Here is a 17593-nt window from a genome sequence, read left to right on the forward strand (position 1 = left end):
TAAGGTTAAGACCAGCCTTCTATTTAAAGTCTGGCTGTTCTAAGTGCTCTAAAATCTAGAAGGTTACTCAAATTTACCTTGAAATTTATGGTGGGGGCGGTGTTTGATAGTGATTCAAATTTGAGGCCATTTGAACAAAAAGGTCCCGGTGATACAGCACCCCCCTTCCCCCGCACACAAAACCAGCTTTTTCTTAAAGTTGACAAATTCTGGTGACCATTTTTGCTCACACAGATCAAACTAGGGCTCATATCAGAGTCACCAATGCTTGAAGGTTACCCCAACAGAGTGCATGGCTCCCAACAGCCCTTTAGTGGAAAGCAAATTAAAACAGTATTTGAAAAATATTTTGCCTCTCTGGTTAGGCTCGTCACAAGCAGGTGCTTATTCTTACGCCTAATAGATTATGCTAAGCATGCATAGAAAAAAGGACTTGACAAGACTGTTAGTCTTCAAAGTGAAGTGTTTCTCACCATCAGGATATCTCAAGGGGATAAGCAGTAGTCTTTTGAATCTGACCGATCCAGGTAGTCTCAGTTTGAGTCCCACCTTGGGCAAAAATCTGGAAAAGGTTGGGAGGCATATTGCTAACATCTGTCTCTGTTGAGGGAGGTGGGGATGTTAATTATGGGAAAACGTAATCAAAGTATTTCTGTAAGAAAAATAGGAAGTGAAGGGCCATGTTGGGGTTGAAGGGAATAAGGTTGAGAGGAGCTGGGATCGCACTGAGGGAATGGATGTTAGGGGGGTTACAGGGATGGGTACAAAGTGGGAGCAGATAAGATGCAGGGGTTGGCAAATAAGGGGTAGCAGAAGAAATTGGGAGTTTAGGGGTGAAGTTAGCCTGTCAGCCTTGAATTCTTCCCTTCCATGTGTGCTGGAATCTAGGGGAGCCCTACCCTTCTGCAGGGGTCAGAGCCCCTTTCCCTGCCCCCTTGTGTGAGTTAGGGTCTGGGGTAAAGGGGCTGAAGATAACACAAATTTAAACATATAAACTCCAGAAACTAGACACAGATCACCCGTGTGAGGTAGGGGCACTGGGCTGACATGGGGGGAGGGCAGGAGTGGCGAGTTGTATGGGCCTATGGTGCCCATGCTCCAGAATTATTCAGGGGCTGGGGGCCTGGCTCCACCAATGTGCAGGGCCTGGTCTCTCCCCTGGCCCGGCCTGCTGCCCCCACACACCTCCCCCAAGTGTGCCTGCTTGCACCCTGGACAGCAGGCAGCTGCCCCTGCAGCTCTGCACTACGCTCCACTCTGCCAACTCCAGGAATCAACTGCCACTGAAGGGTCCTAGTGCTCCTCAACCACTAGTGCCAGGGCAGGCTGACCTTGCCCCTGCCCTTCCACCTTGGTTGGATGGACACTTCCCTTTTCTGGTGGGACCGTCCACCAGCACAGGGCCCCCCTGCAGTCACTGCTCCTCCCCCACCCCTGTGAGGCTACAATGAGGGGCAGCAGAAGGGGAGGAGGCACACACATGATGGCAGCCTACACCCACCACAGAGGAGGCAAGGGGGCTTCCTGGACCTGAGGGGGCCCTAGGAGTACATGCAGTGACAGTGGTGTGAGGTGAGTGTGCTCTGGGGGGGGGAGGGGAGAAGGGGGCTCCTCCCCGGCTCCGGAGCTCACTGCTGGCAGCAGGGGGAGGGCTGGGGGGAGTTCTCCTTTCTGGCCCCAGCTGGGGGCAATCTGCCTGCACCCCAAACTCCTCATCCCCAGCCTGGCCCTGCCCCACCCCAGAGTCCGCACCTCTAGCCAGAGCCCTCATGCCCCTCAACCCTCTGCCCCAGCCCTGAGCCCCCTCCTGCACCATGAACCCTTCACCACCGGTCCCACCCCACCCCTCTGCCCAAGCCCCTCCCACACCCCAAACCCCTCATCCCCCATCCCAGAGCCCTCACATTTACATTATTTGAAAAATATATATTGGCTTACAAAGCAGGTGTGGGGGTATGGGACTTGGACCTGTTCTGGGCACCACCAAGAAGTATACAAACCTGCTGCCCCTGGGGGAGGGGTTCAGACTGGAGGAAGGACAGAGTGGGTAGACCTGAGGCATGGTTGGGGGAAGCTGGCTGAAGCAGGGCAGGAGTCCCAGCCAGAGGTGGCTAATGGGACTGAGCTAAATGTGCAGCTCAGGTTACATAAACAAGGTAGTGTGCAATCTTCCAGCAAGCCAGTGATGTGTGCATGTAGTAGCATAGAGCAGGAAACAGCAAGGAGCAACTTCTTAAATGGTAATGGCTTCTAGAGTGCCAACTAATGGCTTAATGGACTGGGAAGGGGAGGGGCAGCTGGAAATGTTCCGGGGGGGAGCTACATGCTGCAGTTATCAGTGGGGCAGAAGGTGGACAAGGAGGGAGATACACCAGTCTCCTCTTGAACATCTGAAGTTACTGTAACAACCAAGTAATAAAACGGTCAAGATTTTGGAACCTAGAGCATGGATGAGATTTCTTTTACCAGCCCTGTTAGCAAATATACATAACAAATATTTCAAAATACGAACATTATCCCCATTCCACTATAACAAAATGTATGGGGGTGGGGAGAGGAAAACTGAGGAATCACACAGCAAGCATGTGATGAAAATACACAATGGAAAAAACACTGGACTGGGACTATTCCTAGCTCTGCCACGAGCCTCTCCGTGCCTCAGTTTACCATGTGTAAAATGGGGATAATGATGTAAAGTGCTTTGAGATCTACTGCTGAAAAGCACTATACAAAAGCCAGGTATTCTGATTATTACCTAGCCACAGTAGCATATCACCTGTAAACGTAGGTGCAAACTACAACTGCCTACATGACCATTAACTCCTACCAAAAAACATTTTTATTTCTGTTTAGAACAGCAGGAAATTAAATTAAAAAATCTTCATTAACACAGCTTTAAGGTTACCCAGTGATAGCTCATGACCTTCTAGAACATCAAATTTAGCAAAACTCAAACTTTTGAAAAGCAGTGAAGGTAAAGCCCACACAACCTTATCTCTGCCTCTTTGAGCGATGCCCCAGTATGCCCACAACACACACTCCCACTTTTCCTTTCACTGGAATAGACAGGTGCTAGCGGCACTTGTCCTATGCTCAAACACTGAGCTTGCTCACCTGACAGAATACCACACTTGTAAAATTTAAACACCCATTTTATACCCTTTTACAGCCCTTTCACACTTGAACGCAGCTAAACCTATACTTCCCCTACTCATCATAAAATCCATAGACCACTCTCATATCTCACCTCACTGCTGACAATACCCATGGCAAGAAGACCCCAGTGCCCTGCTACTGACATAACCTACACAATTGTGCATTGAAATGATGTGGACTGGAACATCAAGCTGCATATATGTCTCCTTCCTTTGATAACACACATGGGGGGGACTCAGAACCAGAGCTCCTGAGATCACAATCACAGCTCATCCAAGCTGCTCCAACTTATTCCTCCACCATTCAGTACAGCTACACCTAACACACTGCATGTAGTTGGAGTTCATTCAGGTAATTCCAAACAGCTACTGATAACTCCAGAGGGAGGATGGGAGTTAAGGCTGCGTGGATGTTTACCGTAACTCTATATTCCCTGGTTTTCACACATTTGAGTTTTGCTGCACTCAACATAGTGGAAGGGCACGGGCTATCGACGGGCAACCTTAACTCTGCATTAACAATTTTTTCTGCCATTTAATATATGGGTTGGTTCACCATCATAGGAGCTGTTCAACAGGGCACATTTTAGAATAGAAAATCCTTCTGAGTAGTGTGTGCCAGAAGATTCCTTGGGGTGGGTTTTGGAAAAGCCTTAATGGGACAAGATGGAGGATTCAAACACTGCTGGCCAATGGCCTAAATGAAGGACACAGGAGAATTCACTTTGCTGTCTAAGGGTTTATATCACTGTAGGTGACTGGCCTGCCTCTTTCTCCCCTTATTACAGAATATATTGGCCACCAGGGACAGGTAAGGAGGTCCTTCCCTTGCAGCAGCATGGAAGGCAGGCACAGGAAGGGGAAGTCCACTTGGCCTTTTAGTAATTGCTTTCCTTTGTTTTTTGGAGAAATATAGCTTGGCTAATAACGGCTGGCATAGGATGCCAGGTTTGTTGTGCTTCCAGCATGCTCAGGGCCACAGATCACTGTTACGGATTATGTCAGTGCAGCATAACTTTTTTTTTTTTTTTTTATAAATCATCTTGAATATAAATTGTATTCCCAAACTCTTTATAGAATAAAATATTAGGACAGTGGCCAGTATCTAGCACACACTTTTTCAAAAACTGCACAGTGAATTAAAGCATGAAATCATGAAGTCAGTAAGTGAAGGGAAAGAGAAATTAAGAAGCATAGCTGAGCATAGGTTAAAATGAGATTTAAAAAGGGTTGTAGGATGGATGAAACATATACAGTACGGCTGCAGTGGAGAAGGTTGTTACTCAAATAGTGGTGAAATTTTGAGAAGGGACAGAGGAAGGCCGGCTATAAAGGGTGCACAGAGAGTAGAAAGGGAGGACAGGCAAGTAAAGTCTGTTAGAAGTAGGTTGATTGAAGCCAACACGGCATTTTATTAATTAGGGGAATTTTGAACTGAACCCTGAGTTGAATAGAGAACCAGAGAAAGTATTAAAGGAGGGGGTGATATTTTATGTCTGAAGGCAGGCAGCAATACTCTATACATGATGGAGGATAGACAGCTGGAATTTAGAATGACAACAGAGGAGGGAGTAGCACCCAAGAAGCCCAACTTAACCTTTAGGGAAAGATAAAAAATAAACAGTAGAATAACACTACTAGCCTTTAATTTAGTGACATTTGAAGGTGACCTTGAGAGACCTTAATGGCACTTTCCCATCAATTTATCTATCCTGTCTTTATTAAGAAGACAGCCAGTTAGCTTGCACAGACAGTGATAACTTTTACTTTAGAAAGGATTAGAGCTAAATGTAACAGCAGTAGTATATAATACATATAAACATGATTACTTTCAATATGTCATGCCTGTAGAGTACAAATATATCACCCTTCATCCTATAATCAAAAGTAACAAACCTACAAAGTAAAGCATCAAAAACAAAACACTGAACACACAGATAAAAATCACAAACATATAGGTAAAAGTTTAACTAAAATGCATTTACTGTAATTTACAAACACTGTTTTGGTTTACCTCTACGGAACTATAATCTGTATTCTAAATTTTCCCTGGACATTCAAAGCTACTGAATTTAGAGTTCTATCCAATCATATAAATTTAATTTCACATTGAAACTAAAACCCTCAACCACCGCCACCACACAAACACTTTAGATTGCCAATAAAAATATATATTATAGTTCATTTAAGTATGGAATTTTATATTACTGCTTTTACTTATTCTTACTTCTGGGGCATGATTTCTTATACAGAGTAGTGTAATATAAAGAACACATTGTCTCCTGTGCGTAAGCTCTGCGTAGGTTTCTCATCCTTAGAAGCATGCAATGATACTGGTTAATTGCTAGATTTCAGGCACCTTTCTAGCCTCTTTCCTTCAGTGGGCGTAAAAGGGTTTATTTGTAATATATATTGCTGCTGACAGAATTTTATCTTGTTCTTCTGGAATTTCAGCAGCAATTGCCAAGTTAGAGGCTTCCCCAGAAAGCATGTCAAAGGATTCCCACCCACACACTGAATATCTAACAGGATCTGACCCATTTTTTCCTTATTAAAGCATCAGTACATTTTTTTCAGGGGTGGGGGGAAGGGAAGAATCTTGACTAATCTTGAAACAGAAAAGGAGCTAAATGTATGCAAGAACTGAAGTGAGAACTGTACACTGCTTACTTTTTATTTCTTACTAAATCATTACCAAGGTACTAAAAGCCATACTTATAATGCAAAGAACAAATTTATTTTTTCTTTATTTTGTGAATATAATGTTCTTACTTGGTGATTTACAGTTCCAGCTGTCTTTTGCCCCAGCATGAGGAAGACTACACTTACAATTGCTGACTATAGAAAAATACCATGAATTAGCTTTACTTATCTTTTCTTACTGTACCATTGGGCATATTTCTGCAGTTTGAGCAATAATGGTCTCATAGCTGAGTATTCATGATTCTACAGTGTGGGCAAAAATTAATCATGAAAAATAACCACAGTTAAAATATGATTTTACTAAGGTTATTAAAATAGTCAAATGAGAACAAATAAAAACAATATTCTATAGCAATCAACTTTAAATAACACTTAAGGACCACAGAATTAGGACTGACTACTGCAAATGCAACTAGGCAGGATGAAAAAGGCCTATTGGATCATCTACGGCTAGGCCATGTCTTGGCCACTGCCAGAAGTAAAAGAATTCTGTTCATGAAGAACCCGTCTCTTGAGACTTAAATAAATACTTGACACTTTCAACCGAACTTCCTGCTTACTTGAAACAAATTCACACCATCATAGAATCATAGAACTGGAAGGGAAGGGAACTTGAGAGGTCATCTAGTCCAGTCCCCTGCACTCAAGGCAGGACTAAGCATTATCTAGACCAGGGGTGGCAAACCTGTGGCTCTTCAGAAGTTAATATGCGGCTCTTTGTATAGGCACCGACTCCGGGGCTGGAGCTACACACGCCAACTTTCCTATGTGCCGGGGGGTGCTCACTGCTCAACCCCTGGCTCTGCCACAGGCCCTGCCCCCACTCCACACATTCCTGCCCCCTCCCCTAAGCCTTCCATGCCCTCGCTCCCCTCCCCCCAAAGCCTTCTGCACGTCACAAAACAGCTGATTTGGAGGTGTGCGGAGAGAGGGGGGAGCGCTGATTGGTGGGGCTGCTGGTGGGCGGGAGGTGCTGGGAGCGGTGTGAGGGAAAGCTGATGGGGGGCTGCTGACGTATTACTGTGGCTCTTTGACAATGTACATTGGTAAATTCTGGCTCCTTCTCAGGCTCAGGTTGGCCACCCCGATCTAGACCATCCCTTGTTATCTCTCAGAGGCGTCATGTATAACTGATGCCCAATCAATGCAAGCAAAAGTGTTTGACAGATTAGGAGAGTGAACTGCACTGCATTTGGTGTTCTTGCCCTCACCCCACTGTAGTTCAAAGTTGATTAAAACATTTCTCAACTGATCACAGACCATAAAAGGTTACTAACCTTTCGTAACTGTTGTTCTTTGAGATATGTTGCTCTTGTCCATTCCATGTTGGGTGGGTGTGTGCTGCGTGCACCGTTGCTGGAGATTTTTATCTTAGTGGTATCCATTGGGCCAACTCTAGCACCCTCTGGAGCTGTGCGTTTATGTGCCAGTATAAGGGGAGCTGCTAGCCCTGCACTCTCTCAGTTCCTTCTTACCGGTTAACTTCGACAGATGGCTAAGGAGGATGGGTCGTGGAATGGACATGAGCAACACATTTCAAACAACAAGGTTAGTAACCTTTTTTTTTTTTTTTTTTTTTTTGAGTGCTTGCTCGGGTCCACTCCATGTTAGGTCACTCGCAAGCAGTACCACAGGAGATGGGTTCAGAATTCATGGACATGGTGACTGCAACACTGCTCTTCCAAAACTGGCGTTGTCTCAGGCCTGTTGGATAATAGCATAGTGAGACACGAAAGTATCTCTAACTAGGTTACTATCTAACTATCTGATAACTAGGTTGTGGCTCTGCAGACGTCCTGGATTGTGACCTGTGTGAGGAACGTTGCTGATAAAGACTGGGCTCTTCTGCAATGATCGATTAAGATAGCCAAAGGCAGGACATTCACGTGCTTGTAGCAAGCTTGAATACATGTGGTTATCCAGGATGAGATCCTTTGGGTTGACACAGGAACCACTCTTATCCTTTCTGCTATTGCTACAAAGAGTTGCATATATAAAAGGCAAGGGCCCGCCTAATGTGTAACAAGTGAAGCCATCATTCCTTGGAGTTCTTGAGACGGTTCAGGAAGATGACTGGGAAGAAAATGACCTAGTTGTTATAGAACTGTGACACCATCTCTGGCAGGAAGGCTGGATGGGGGCGCAGTTGGACCTTGTCCTTGGAAGCACACTTTGTAGGGTGGCTCTGACATAAGGGCCTTGCTCTCAGAGACCCTTCTGGTCAAGATAATCACCACCAGGAAGGTGACCTTTCAGGAGAGAAATGTCAGGGAGCATGATGCTAATGGCTTGAAGGAGGGAACCTTGAGTTCCATGTGGGAGTCAGCTCATGGACATGAGGGTAGAGTCTCTCCAGCCCCTTGAGAAACCGAACTGTTATCTCTTGGGAGAACACTGACTTGCTGTTCACTGGAGGGTGGAAGGCTGAGATGGCTGCCAAATGCACTTTAATGGTCCAAGATAGACTGGAGAGAAGATCAAGATGGAGAGAGAGCACATTCAGAAGCTTAATAAGAGAAACACTTCCACTTGGCCAAGTAGGTAGCTCTGGTGAAAGGCTTTCTACTACTTAACAAGATCTGCTGAACCTGTTCCAAGCAGACCTGTTTTTCAGGGTTCAGGTATGTAGCATCCTTGCAGTTAAATACAGGAAGGCGAGGTTTGGGTGAAGTTACCATCCGTGGTCTTGTGAAATCAGGTCTGGATGGAGTAGGATCAAGAATGCAGCTGCCACTGAGAGATCCAGGAGCATATCGAACCAATTCTGGCATGGCCACGCCAGCACTATCAGAATAATTCTTGCCTTGTCCCATTTGATTTTTAGGTGTACTTGTGAACCAAGAGGGTTGGAGGAAAGTTGTAAAGTGGGTGGTCTGTCCATGAGAGCAGGAAGGCATTGGAGAGGGTGCGTGCAAGTGAACAAAACTGATGGCATTTCCTGTTCTGCCTGGTGGTGGAGGACCCCATCTTTGGAAGATGAATCTGGTGAAGGGACCACTCGTGGTGAGAGGAGAAGGATCTGCTGAGGTGATCTGCCAGTACATTCCAGGCTTCTGGGAGATGTGACGCTTTGAGATTAATGGAATGCTTCATGCAGAAGTACCTCAGATGGATGGCCTCTTGACAAAAGGCCGAAGATTGAGCCCCTCCCTGCTTGTTGATGTAAAACATAGCTGCAGTATTGTCTGTCAGGGCCTACACCATGTTGTCTGAGATCTGGGGGAGGAACTCTTGGCATGCTAAGCCTACGACCCTGAGCTCCCTGATGTTTATATGCAGGGAGAATTCATCTTGGGACCAGAGGCCCCGAGTCCTGAGATTGTTGAGGTGGGCTCCCCACCCGAAGTCTGACACATCAGAGAGATAGCAAGGGGCACCCCCCATCATCACTGATCTCAGGTCTTTCCACCAGTCCAGGGAGGTAAGGATCAAGGGAGGGACCATGAGCACAAGTCCAAGTGGTATACTGATGGTAGCCACATCTGGAGGAGCTTGAGGCACAGCCTTGTGTGCTGAACCATATAAGTACAAGCAGCCATGTGACCAAGCAGCTTGAGTTACACCCGAGCTATCATGATAGGCATTGGAGAGGGATCCTGGGCTATGTGCATGCAGTGAACAAAAATGATGGCATTTCCTATTCTGCCTGCCGGAGGCCAGGGAGACCATGTGAAACTTCAACTTTTTGAGGCAACGCAGGTCCAGGATGGGTCTGAGGTCTCCTTTTGCCTTCGGGATAAGGAAGTAGCGGGAATAGAACCTTTTTCCTTTCATGTCCCAAGGGACCACCTCTACCGCCCCCAGGCACAGGAGGCTCTCGATCTCTTGAATGAGGAGTTGCTCGTGAGAAGGGTCCTTGAAGAGGGATCGTAAGAGGCGGTGTGGAAGGGAGTTTTTGAATTTAGTCAGGGAGTCCCACAGATTAAAATCGTATCTCCCTAGCAAAGCCTGCTGGTTGGAGATACGTAGCTGAAGACTGATCTGAGGTTGGCTTCCATGAGGAAAAGCATTCAGTCTGATATTTCTGTCCTTTTTATTGTGGGGTCTGAAGCCCCAAGAGATATGGCACTTGTCCCTCACATGGGTTTCCCCCAAGCACTTTAAGCAGCAAGACTGCAGGTCACTCACGGGCATAGGTTTGCCACAAGAAGCACAAGGCTTGAAGTCTGGGGACTGGGGCATGCCCGGCCCCTGGGGCAAAGTCGTCCCTCGATGATAAGAATTAACTATATACACTAACTCTACCAGTAAAAACTATATACACTAAACTATGATAACGATGAATTAAGGAGGAGTCCAAAAATCACTAGGAAGAAGCCTTGCCAGGGTAAGAAGAGTTATTTCAGCAACCGTCATGGGTGGTAAGAAGGAACTGAGAGGGTGAGGACCGGTGGTGCCTCTTATACTGGCACATAAGCACATGGCTCCAGAGGGCACTAAAGCCAGCCGAATGGATACCGAGGGAAAATCTCTCGCAACAGTGCACGTGGCACACACACACCTAACATGGAATGTATATGATCAAGCACTTGAAGAACAGTCCAGTCAAAATGTATTTTAATTTATGCATACACCAAAAAATGCTCATTCATTTACAACTGTGAAGCAGAATTGATACCCCAAAGCCAGTGAGATTAAAAGCTGTGTATGCCATAAGGAAACAGTTTTTCTACTTAAAGATGGCACTCTGAATTATGAACATAAACTACTGCACAAGATAGATACATTTCTTATCTCTCTGGAGAAATGACTCATCAGTTCATTCCAATGCTGTATAAATGGAAGATGTAGAGAGAAAAAAAAAACAAAAAACACAAGACTGCATCTGTATGTTCTGTACTATTTAAGTGTGTGATTTAATTCTGTCTCAGCTAGTCAAGTAGTGATTTCTCAAACAGTGATTGCGAGGTACGCTACTTCAGAAAGAATCTTTTGATGGACATGAGTCTATAGTGTTGAGAGCCTCAACTTCAGCACCCATATGAATAGCTTTATTGACATGAAGAGGAGTGAGGAAGCCGTTCTGCATTTCACATTGTCATCATAAATTACATCAGCTGTAATTCTGTGATTAGACATCAGAATGACTTATGTAAACAAAAGTGAAGAAGGGATGGGAAAAGAGAATGCCACTTTGGAAACAAATACAGTATCTGTTTCTATGGGTAGAACAATACCTGGCACTTCTAAAATCTTTTCATCTAGTTGGGAAAGCAAACTCCCCCAGAAAACAGGCTGAGTAGGATATCTGTTCATTAGGGGAAAATGGACTTTAAGTCACAGGACTATCGATCTATAGAGCAGCGTGGGTGTCTTCCGCTTTGTTTTGTGAATGCTGCCCTGATCTCCTGGATTTAAGATTTGGACTAGCTGAGTCTATTTATTTCCTTTTGTGATACTTCTATACAAAATGGTAAAGAAAACTTAACAGGAAAGGTTTTGCTATTATAGTGGCACCCTTGTGAGTCAGGGAGGTCGTTTCCATCAGTGGTCTGTGACTATGCTACCGTGTTATACAGGCATAGCTATGGAGCCGTACCTGTGCCACCATAGCGCCCATGTAGTAGACATGGCGTCAAACTGAGCTAATGCCATCATGAACATACAGAGAACATGTGGGAGCTGTTTAAGTAGCTGTTGCCTGTGTGGTGAGAGGAGGGAGAAAAGCCAGCCTCTGCCCTCTCCAGGACTCAGCATATGGGCATCACATAGGGCAGGAAACCCACACCTACTGGGGGGAGGGAGGGGAACAGAACCCTTGCTGGACTTCCTCCCATAACTTTCCAGTCCTGTTCTTACCACCACACTGGGGGCTCCATATGGAGACAGAAATCCCAAAGTTGGGAAGAGAGAGGCCAGGCTTCCTTCAACCACCCCTAAGACCCATCATGTGGTGCTGGTGGCCAATTCCCACTTTGGGATCACCATACAGGATAGGAATGCCAATTCCCAGGGGTGGAGAGTCAGAATGGTCAGGCTTCTCCCAGCTCCACACTCATTGGACCCCAACACTTGGACCCAGAGATCCATTCCACTTTGGGATAATAACCTTCTCCTGATGTCAGCTAATCTAATTAGTCCTGTACCTCAAGCAGTAGCAGCATCTGCTGCAGTGCTGAAGGTTCAGCTTTCAAACTACTGATGATTCATTCAGAGTGTTGCACACAAACTATCTTCCTTTAAAAGAAAGCTAGTAATTACATTTAAAAAGCTGAATCAAAAGAACGTTGTTTGGGGTTGAAAAGTGAAGCACTGAAAAGTTAAGAAATGCCAGAAGAAAGGTTGCCTGAGTAACCCTAATTCACCTCCCTTGTGTGTATGTATTATGATAGTCTTGATTACATTACTACATACTATTATTCAATAGGACCTCCTTCAGTGGCTAGGATGGATTCACAAGGAGGCAAAATTAAGATTACACCCCAAAATCTGGCACTTCCTAACTCAAATACTTGACTTTGCAACCTAAATTAAGTATTTTAAAGTAGCTATTTTGTATTTAACTAACTATTTACAGTGTTAATATAGGATTGTTGTAATCTGCTGTGACAAAGTTCCTCCTCTACCTTGGTGGGTCTTGAGCTTATTGGAGGATTTGCTCGCCTTGGAGCTTCACAGCAGCCCTCAGCTTGGCCGTTTTTCTGAACCCACAGTCCAGGTCGACTCCTCCTGTGTCTGACCAGGAGTTGGGAGGATTCGGGGGGAACCCAGGCCCGCCCTCTACTCCGGGTTCCAGCCCAGGGCCCTGTGGAATGCAGCTGTCTGGAGCGCCTCCTGGAACAGCTGTGCGACAGCTACAACTCCCTGGGCTACTTCCCCATGGCCTCCTCCCAACACCTTCTTTATCCTCACCATAGGACCTTCCTCCTGGCATCTGATAATGCTTGTACACCTCAGTCCTTCAACAGTCCGTGTTCTCACTCTCAGCTGCTCGTGCTTCTTGCTCCTAGTTCCTCACATGCACACCACAAACTGAAGTGAGCTCCTTTTTAAAACCCAGGTGCCCTGATTTAGCCTGCCTTAATTGATTCTAGCAGCTTCTTGATTGGCTGCAGGTGTTCTAATCAGCCTGTCTGTCTTAACTGTCTCCAGAAGGTTCATGATTGTTCTGGAACCTTCCCAGTTCCCTTACCCACGGAAAAGGGACCTACTTAGCCTGGGGCTAATATATCTGCCTTCTATTACTCTCCTGTAGCCATCTGGCCCGACCCTGTCACACTGCACTATCTGCTGTTCTCTGATCTGTCGTGGCAATTAAAATCAGAGGCATTGGGTCTGCTCCCTATCCCAATGTAATATCAAGACGAAGGCTGTTAATGGATTGTATGTCTGGACTGTCCTCCCCCTTGATATAATGGCTGCTGAGCAGGGTCAAGCCTGGGGTAATAATGACCAGCAGTAAAGTAAGGAGAAGCAGATCTAATCCTTCTCTCTGTTAGACTTGGAGAAAAAAAACTCTCCTTCCTCTGCCTGACTTGGAGAGTTCTGCACTTCCAGAAGTCATCTTGGGCTACGAGGTGAGGGTTCAACAGCTAGGGGAACTGAAGCGGAAGCAAGAGGAGTGTTGATGGCTGTCTGAGTCATTTCTGAAGCCCCTAGCCTTTCAACAGTAAAGCAGAAGCATCTTTGCGGTTGTGGAGAATGTATGAAGAAGAGACGCCCAAGCCACCTGTCTCCTCTCCTCTAAAGGAGGATCTGTCCCTCCTCTCTTCTTTGGAAGAAAGATAAATCTATTACACAGGTTATACAGAGACTGTACATAAAATCTCTTTTGAAATATTGTAAAGTCTTCTAAAATGCAGGAAGTTTCCTTTCCCTGAAAAAACAGTTTTTCCAGAACAAGCTCCCAGGCACTTCAGTTTTATTTGTTTTTTATACCAACACAATTTCCACATCCTGGTCAAGTCAAACAATAATGTTTTTAGAAATGTGCCTACTCAGCTGCACACATTTATGTGCAAGTATGCATACACACTCTGTTTGGCTGACCGTGGCCAAATTGCCTCCAGTTACCTTGTTATTTTGTTCTCATTCTCTTCCCTTTACTTTGGCCCATCGTTGAAGAGGAAGCAATGCCACATCAGCACACACCACTGAAACGTATGATGACAACCACTGGTAAGCTGCCTGGTTAATATTTTGATCTACTTTCACCAAACTACCACTACTCCAGGCAACACAGCATATGTCTGCTCCCTCTCAGCCCACAGTTACCCACAAAATAATGTTCTGCTGCCCCCATATACTTCATCTGGTCTGCCTATTTGACAAACAGGCTCTGATTCTGAGAATTCCTTCTGTCTTTTGTGCTCTCCAGTTGTGTACTTGGCTTCTCAGTTTCCAATATATTTTCCAGAATCTCCCATGAACTGTAAACCATCTTGGCTCCTAATTCTCCTCCCCCATCTGCTTCTTGTCCCTTGCCTCTCACCTCTTCTTCTTCATCTATTCCTGTTTCCTCTCCACTATTCTGGCTGTTTTCACATACCCAGTCAGTCACTGCTTCCGAGGCAAGTTCAAAGAGTTGACTCCTTTTTGAAGATAATTTTAATTATTCATGTCATCTGATGAGTTTACAAATAGATACCTGTAAGTTCTATGAAGCAAGGAAATAGGTCTCCTGGAACTCCAAATAGTAATGTGGTACTGATATGTGGGGCAGCATAAATATCAAGCATAACATTGAGTGAACAGAGATAGTGTTCATGCTTCAGAATGTGATTTCACCAAATGATATCAAGAAATAAACTATGTAATCTATCCCAGTCACCTGTACTAATGTAATTATTGTAATTTGTTAGCTTTGGGATGAACATTAAGAGTTTCAGAATTAAAAAAAAAAAAAAGACGTTTGTGTTACAAGTGAGATGTGAATTGCACATATAAACTAAATTAAATTTCAATGGGAAAACACAATAAATGTTATGTGCAACAAAGGGAAAGGAAGTTGAAAGACTGCAACATTTAATCTAAAAGCATTTTTGCCATAGATTTGAATAAGTCACCTCTTTACAAGAAGAAAGAATCAAAGAATATAACATTTGAAATATTAGCAAAGAAATTATTAATTATTTCTTCAGAGCACTATTGTATTTCCTGTCCTTTTCTGCCTAGCAAATTAAAATCTGAGTAATACATGGGCAAAGGAGTCTGTGCTAGCAGATCCTGTGACGCAAGATTGTGGCCTTGTTTACTTGATGACTACATTCTGAAGCCAGCTGCACAAGTCACAAAGTACAGCAGGAAATATAATACTGAAACTCAGTAAATTATCTTTATTTGTTTTTTATGAATCTGTCTAGTGTAAATGAGTCACAGCTAAATTAGATCATTATTTAATTAAAAACTAAACTTTTATTAAATCAATTTCTTGTTTGTTGTGAAAGATTTCTTTTGTGGCAAAATTAATTTGGTGTGAAATACAATTTTTTTTAAATGCAAGATTCTTACTAGAATAATCCCAAATTAAACTGATCACACTCAGTTTTAAAGCCTGTAGTGACTAGCTAAAGCACACAGGGCAAGTAGCAGCAGCAGAGAAAATGCATTAAATTCAAGTAGTCTCATAAAAATTTAAGCCTTACATGCAAAAAAGTCAAAAGTGACTTAAGGTAGGTTTCTTTCTTTTAATGAAACTAATATGCACATACCGTAGTACTATAACCATTTACATTTATACACAAAAGATAAAGTATGGTGTTTGACGCCCCATAAATACCATAGATAAGGCAAGAAAAGCAGAATTCTACTTACGGATATGATTCTGAAAGTTGTTGAGCTATTTTATAAGCTGCTGGGTCTCTGTCTAGTGCATATATTGTAATATCAGTTACTTTCTGTAGAAGGGCTTTAGTATGACCTCCTGCTCCAAACGTCATATCAAGCATACGCTGTTGAATGCAAAAGAAATAATACTGTTACTTAATAGTACAAGGTAAAGAAACCTACTGTTGATTTAAGCCTTTTCTAGTTAACCTCTCTAATATGGTGTGGAAGAATAAATATTAAATCCATTTCACAAGCTTTTTTAAAAACATTTTAAAGCTATTTTCATTGAACATGCTTCAAAGAAGAGAGCAGACCAATTCACATTTATTTTCTTTTGCTCAGATTGTGATCCCACAGGGAGGAGAGCTTCTATGCACAAGAGGAGGTCAGTCGCTTCTCTGCAACATCATATCTCCCCTTTCCCCTTCTTCCTGACTTCAAAGGAGGTTGAAGGGTCTAAGCACTACACAGAATTTACTCAGCAACTTGTATGATTGTGCTTTAAAGGAAATATGATGGGTATGTACAAAACACCAGCGGTTCACTTCTTTTTTGGATCCCAACTTGTGATGGGCTGGCAAATAAACTCCCTCGCAGACCTGTCCCCACACGTCACATCCTGCCACTACTAAAGCTGTCTCTTGTCTCTTTCCATTTTTCTGCATCTGCTTTTTATTCCCCTTGTCAAGGTTCCTCCCCCACTCTGAACTCTAGGGTACAGATGTGGGGACCTGCATGAAAACCTCCTAAGCTTTCTTTTACCAGCTTAGGTTAAAACTTCCCCAAGGTACAGATTAATTTTATCCTTTGTCCTTGGAATATCCACTGCCACCACCAAACTCTAACTGGGTTTACTGGGAAACGTAGTTTGGACACGTCTTTCCCCCCAAAATCCTCCCAACCCTTGCACCCCACTTCCTGGGAAAGGTTTGGTAAAAATCCTCACCAATTTGCATAGGTGACCACAGACCCAAATCCTTGGATCTGAGAACAATGAAAAAGCATTCAGTTTTCTTACAAGAAGACTTTTAATAGAAATAGAAGTAAATAGAGGTAAAGGAATCACCCCTGTAAAATCAGGATGGTAGATACCTTACAGGGTAATTAGATTCAAAACATAGAGAATCTCTCTAGGCAAAACCTTAAGTTACAAAAAAGACACACAGACAGAAATAGTCATTCTATTCAGCACAGTTCTTTTCTCAGCCATTTAAAGAAATCATAATCTAACGCGTACCTAGCTAGATTACTTACTAAAAGTTCTAAGACTCCATTCCTGTTCTATCCCCGGCAAAAGCAGCATATCAAGAGACACACAGACCCTTTGTTTCTCTCCCTCCTCCCAGCTTTTGAAAGTATCTTGTCTCCTCATTGGTCATTTTGTTCAGGTGCCAGCGAGGTTACCTTTACCTTCTTAACCCTTTACAGGTGAGAGGATTTTTTCTCTGGCCAGGAGGGATTTTAAAGGGGTTTACCCTTCCCTTTATATTTATGACACCCCTTTTCATTTTTTCCCCCTTTCCTAAGTATATTTTTCCTTTTTGCACCCTGAATCTCTCTCCTTCTCTCTCACTGCACCTCTTCTTATTTCTCATTCAAAGGCTACACACTGCTTGGGTTCAGCTGCATGGCAGGTTTCCTTGCAGCTAAGCAGAGTCCTATAGAAGAAAAAGAAAATAATTGATGTTTGGACCAGTGGTCTGCAGCTTGTACTTGTACCCCTTCTACACTGAACATGTGAATCATTCCAACATTAGAGGCTTCCAGAAAAACAGGAAAGAAAAATTGGTAGCTTTCAAGGAACAGCCTATCTAAAGGAGCAAATGTACAGAGACACTGTAATCCAGGCACTGTCTATACACTAACATTAGGAGTCTTGGTAGCAAACAAGAGGAATTAGAACTGCTGATTTATAAGCATAAATTTGATCAAGTTGGTATTACTGAAACCTGGTGGGATGATTCCCA

General features: G+C 43.9%; 1 protein-coding gene across 3 annotated transcripts in view; it reads right to left on the reverse strand.

Annotated features, from left to right (window-relative positions):
- METTL15 (methyltransferase 15, mitochondrial 12S rRNA N4-cytidine) overlaps positions 1 to 17593 on the reverse strand; it is a 204033-nt gene that overhangs the window by 87762 nt on the left and 98678 nt on the right. For all 3 annotated transcript variants that reach the window (XM_074955160.1, XM_074955159.1, XM_074955158.1), the window contains one exon: positions 15612 to 15748. In XM_074955160.1, coding sequence (XP_074811261.1) covers positions 15612 to 15748 — 137 coding nt within the window. The remainder of the gene's footprint in view (positions 1 to 15611; positions 15749 to 17593) is intronic.

Source organism: Natator depressus, chromosome 6 (genome assembly GCF_965152275.1).
Source record: "Natator depressus isolate rNatDep1 chromosome 6, rNatDep2.hap1, whole genome shotgun sequence".
In the NCBI taxonomy this organism is placed as follows: Eukaryota; Metazoa; Chordata; order Testudines; family Cheloniidae; genus Natator; species Natator depressus.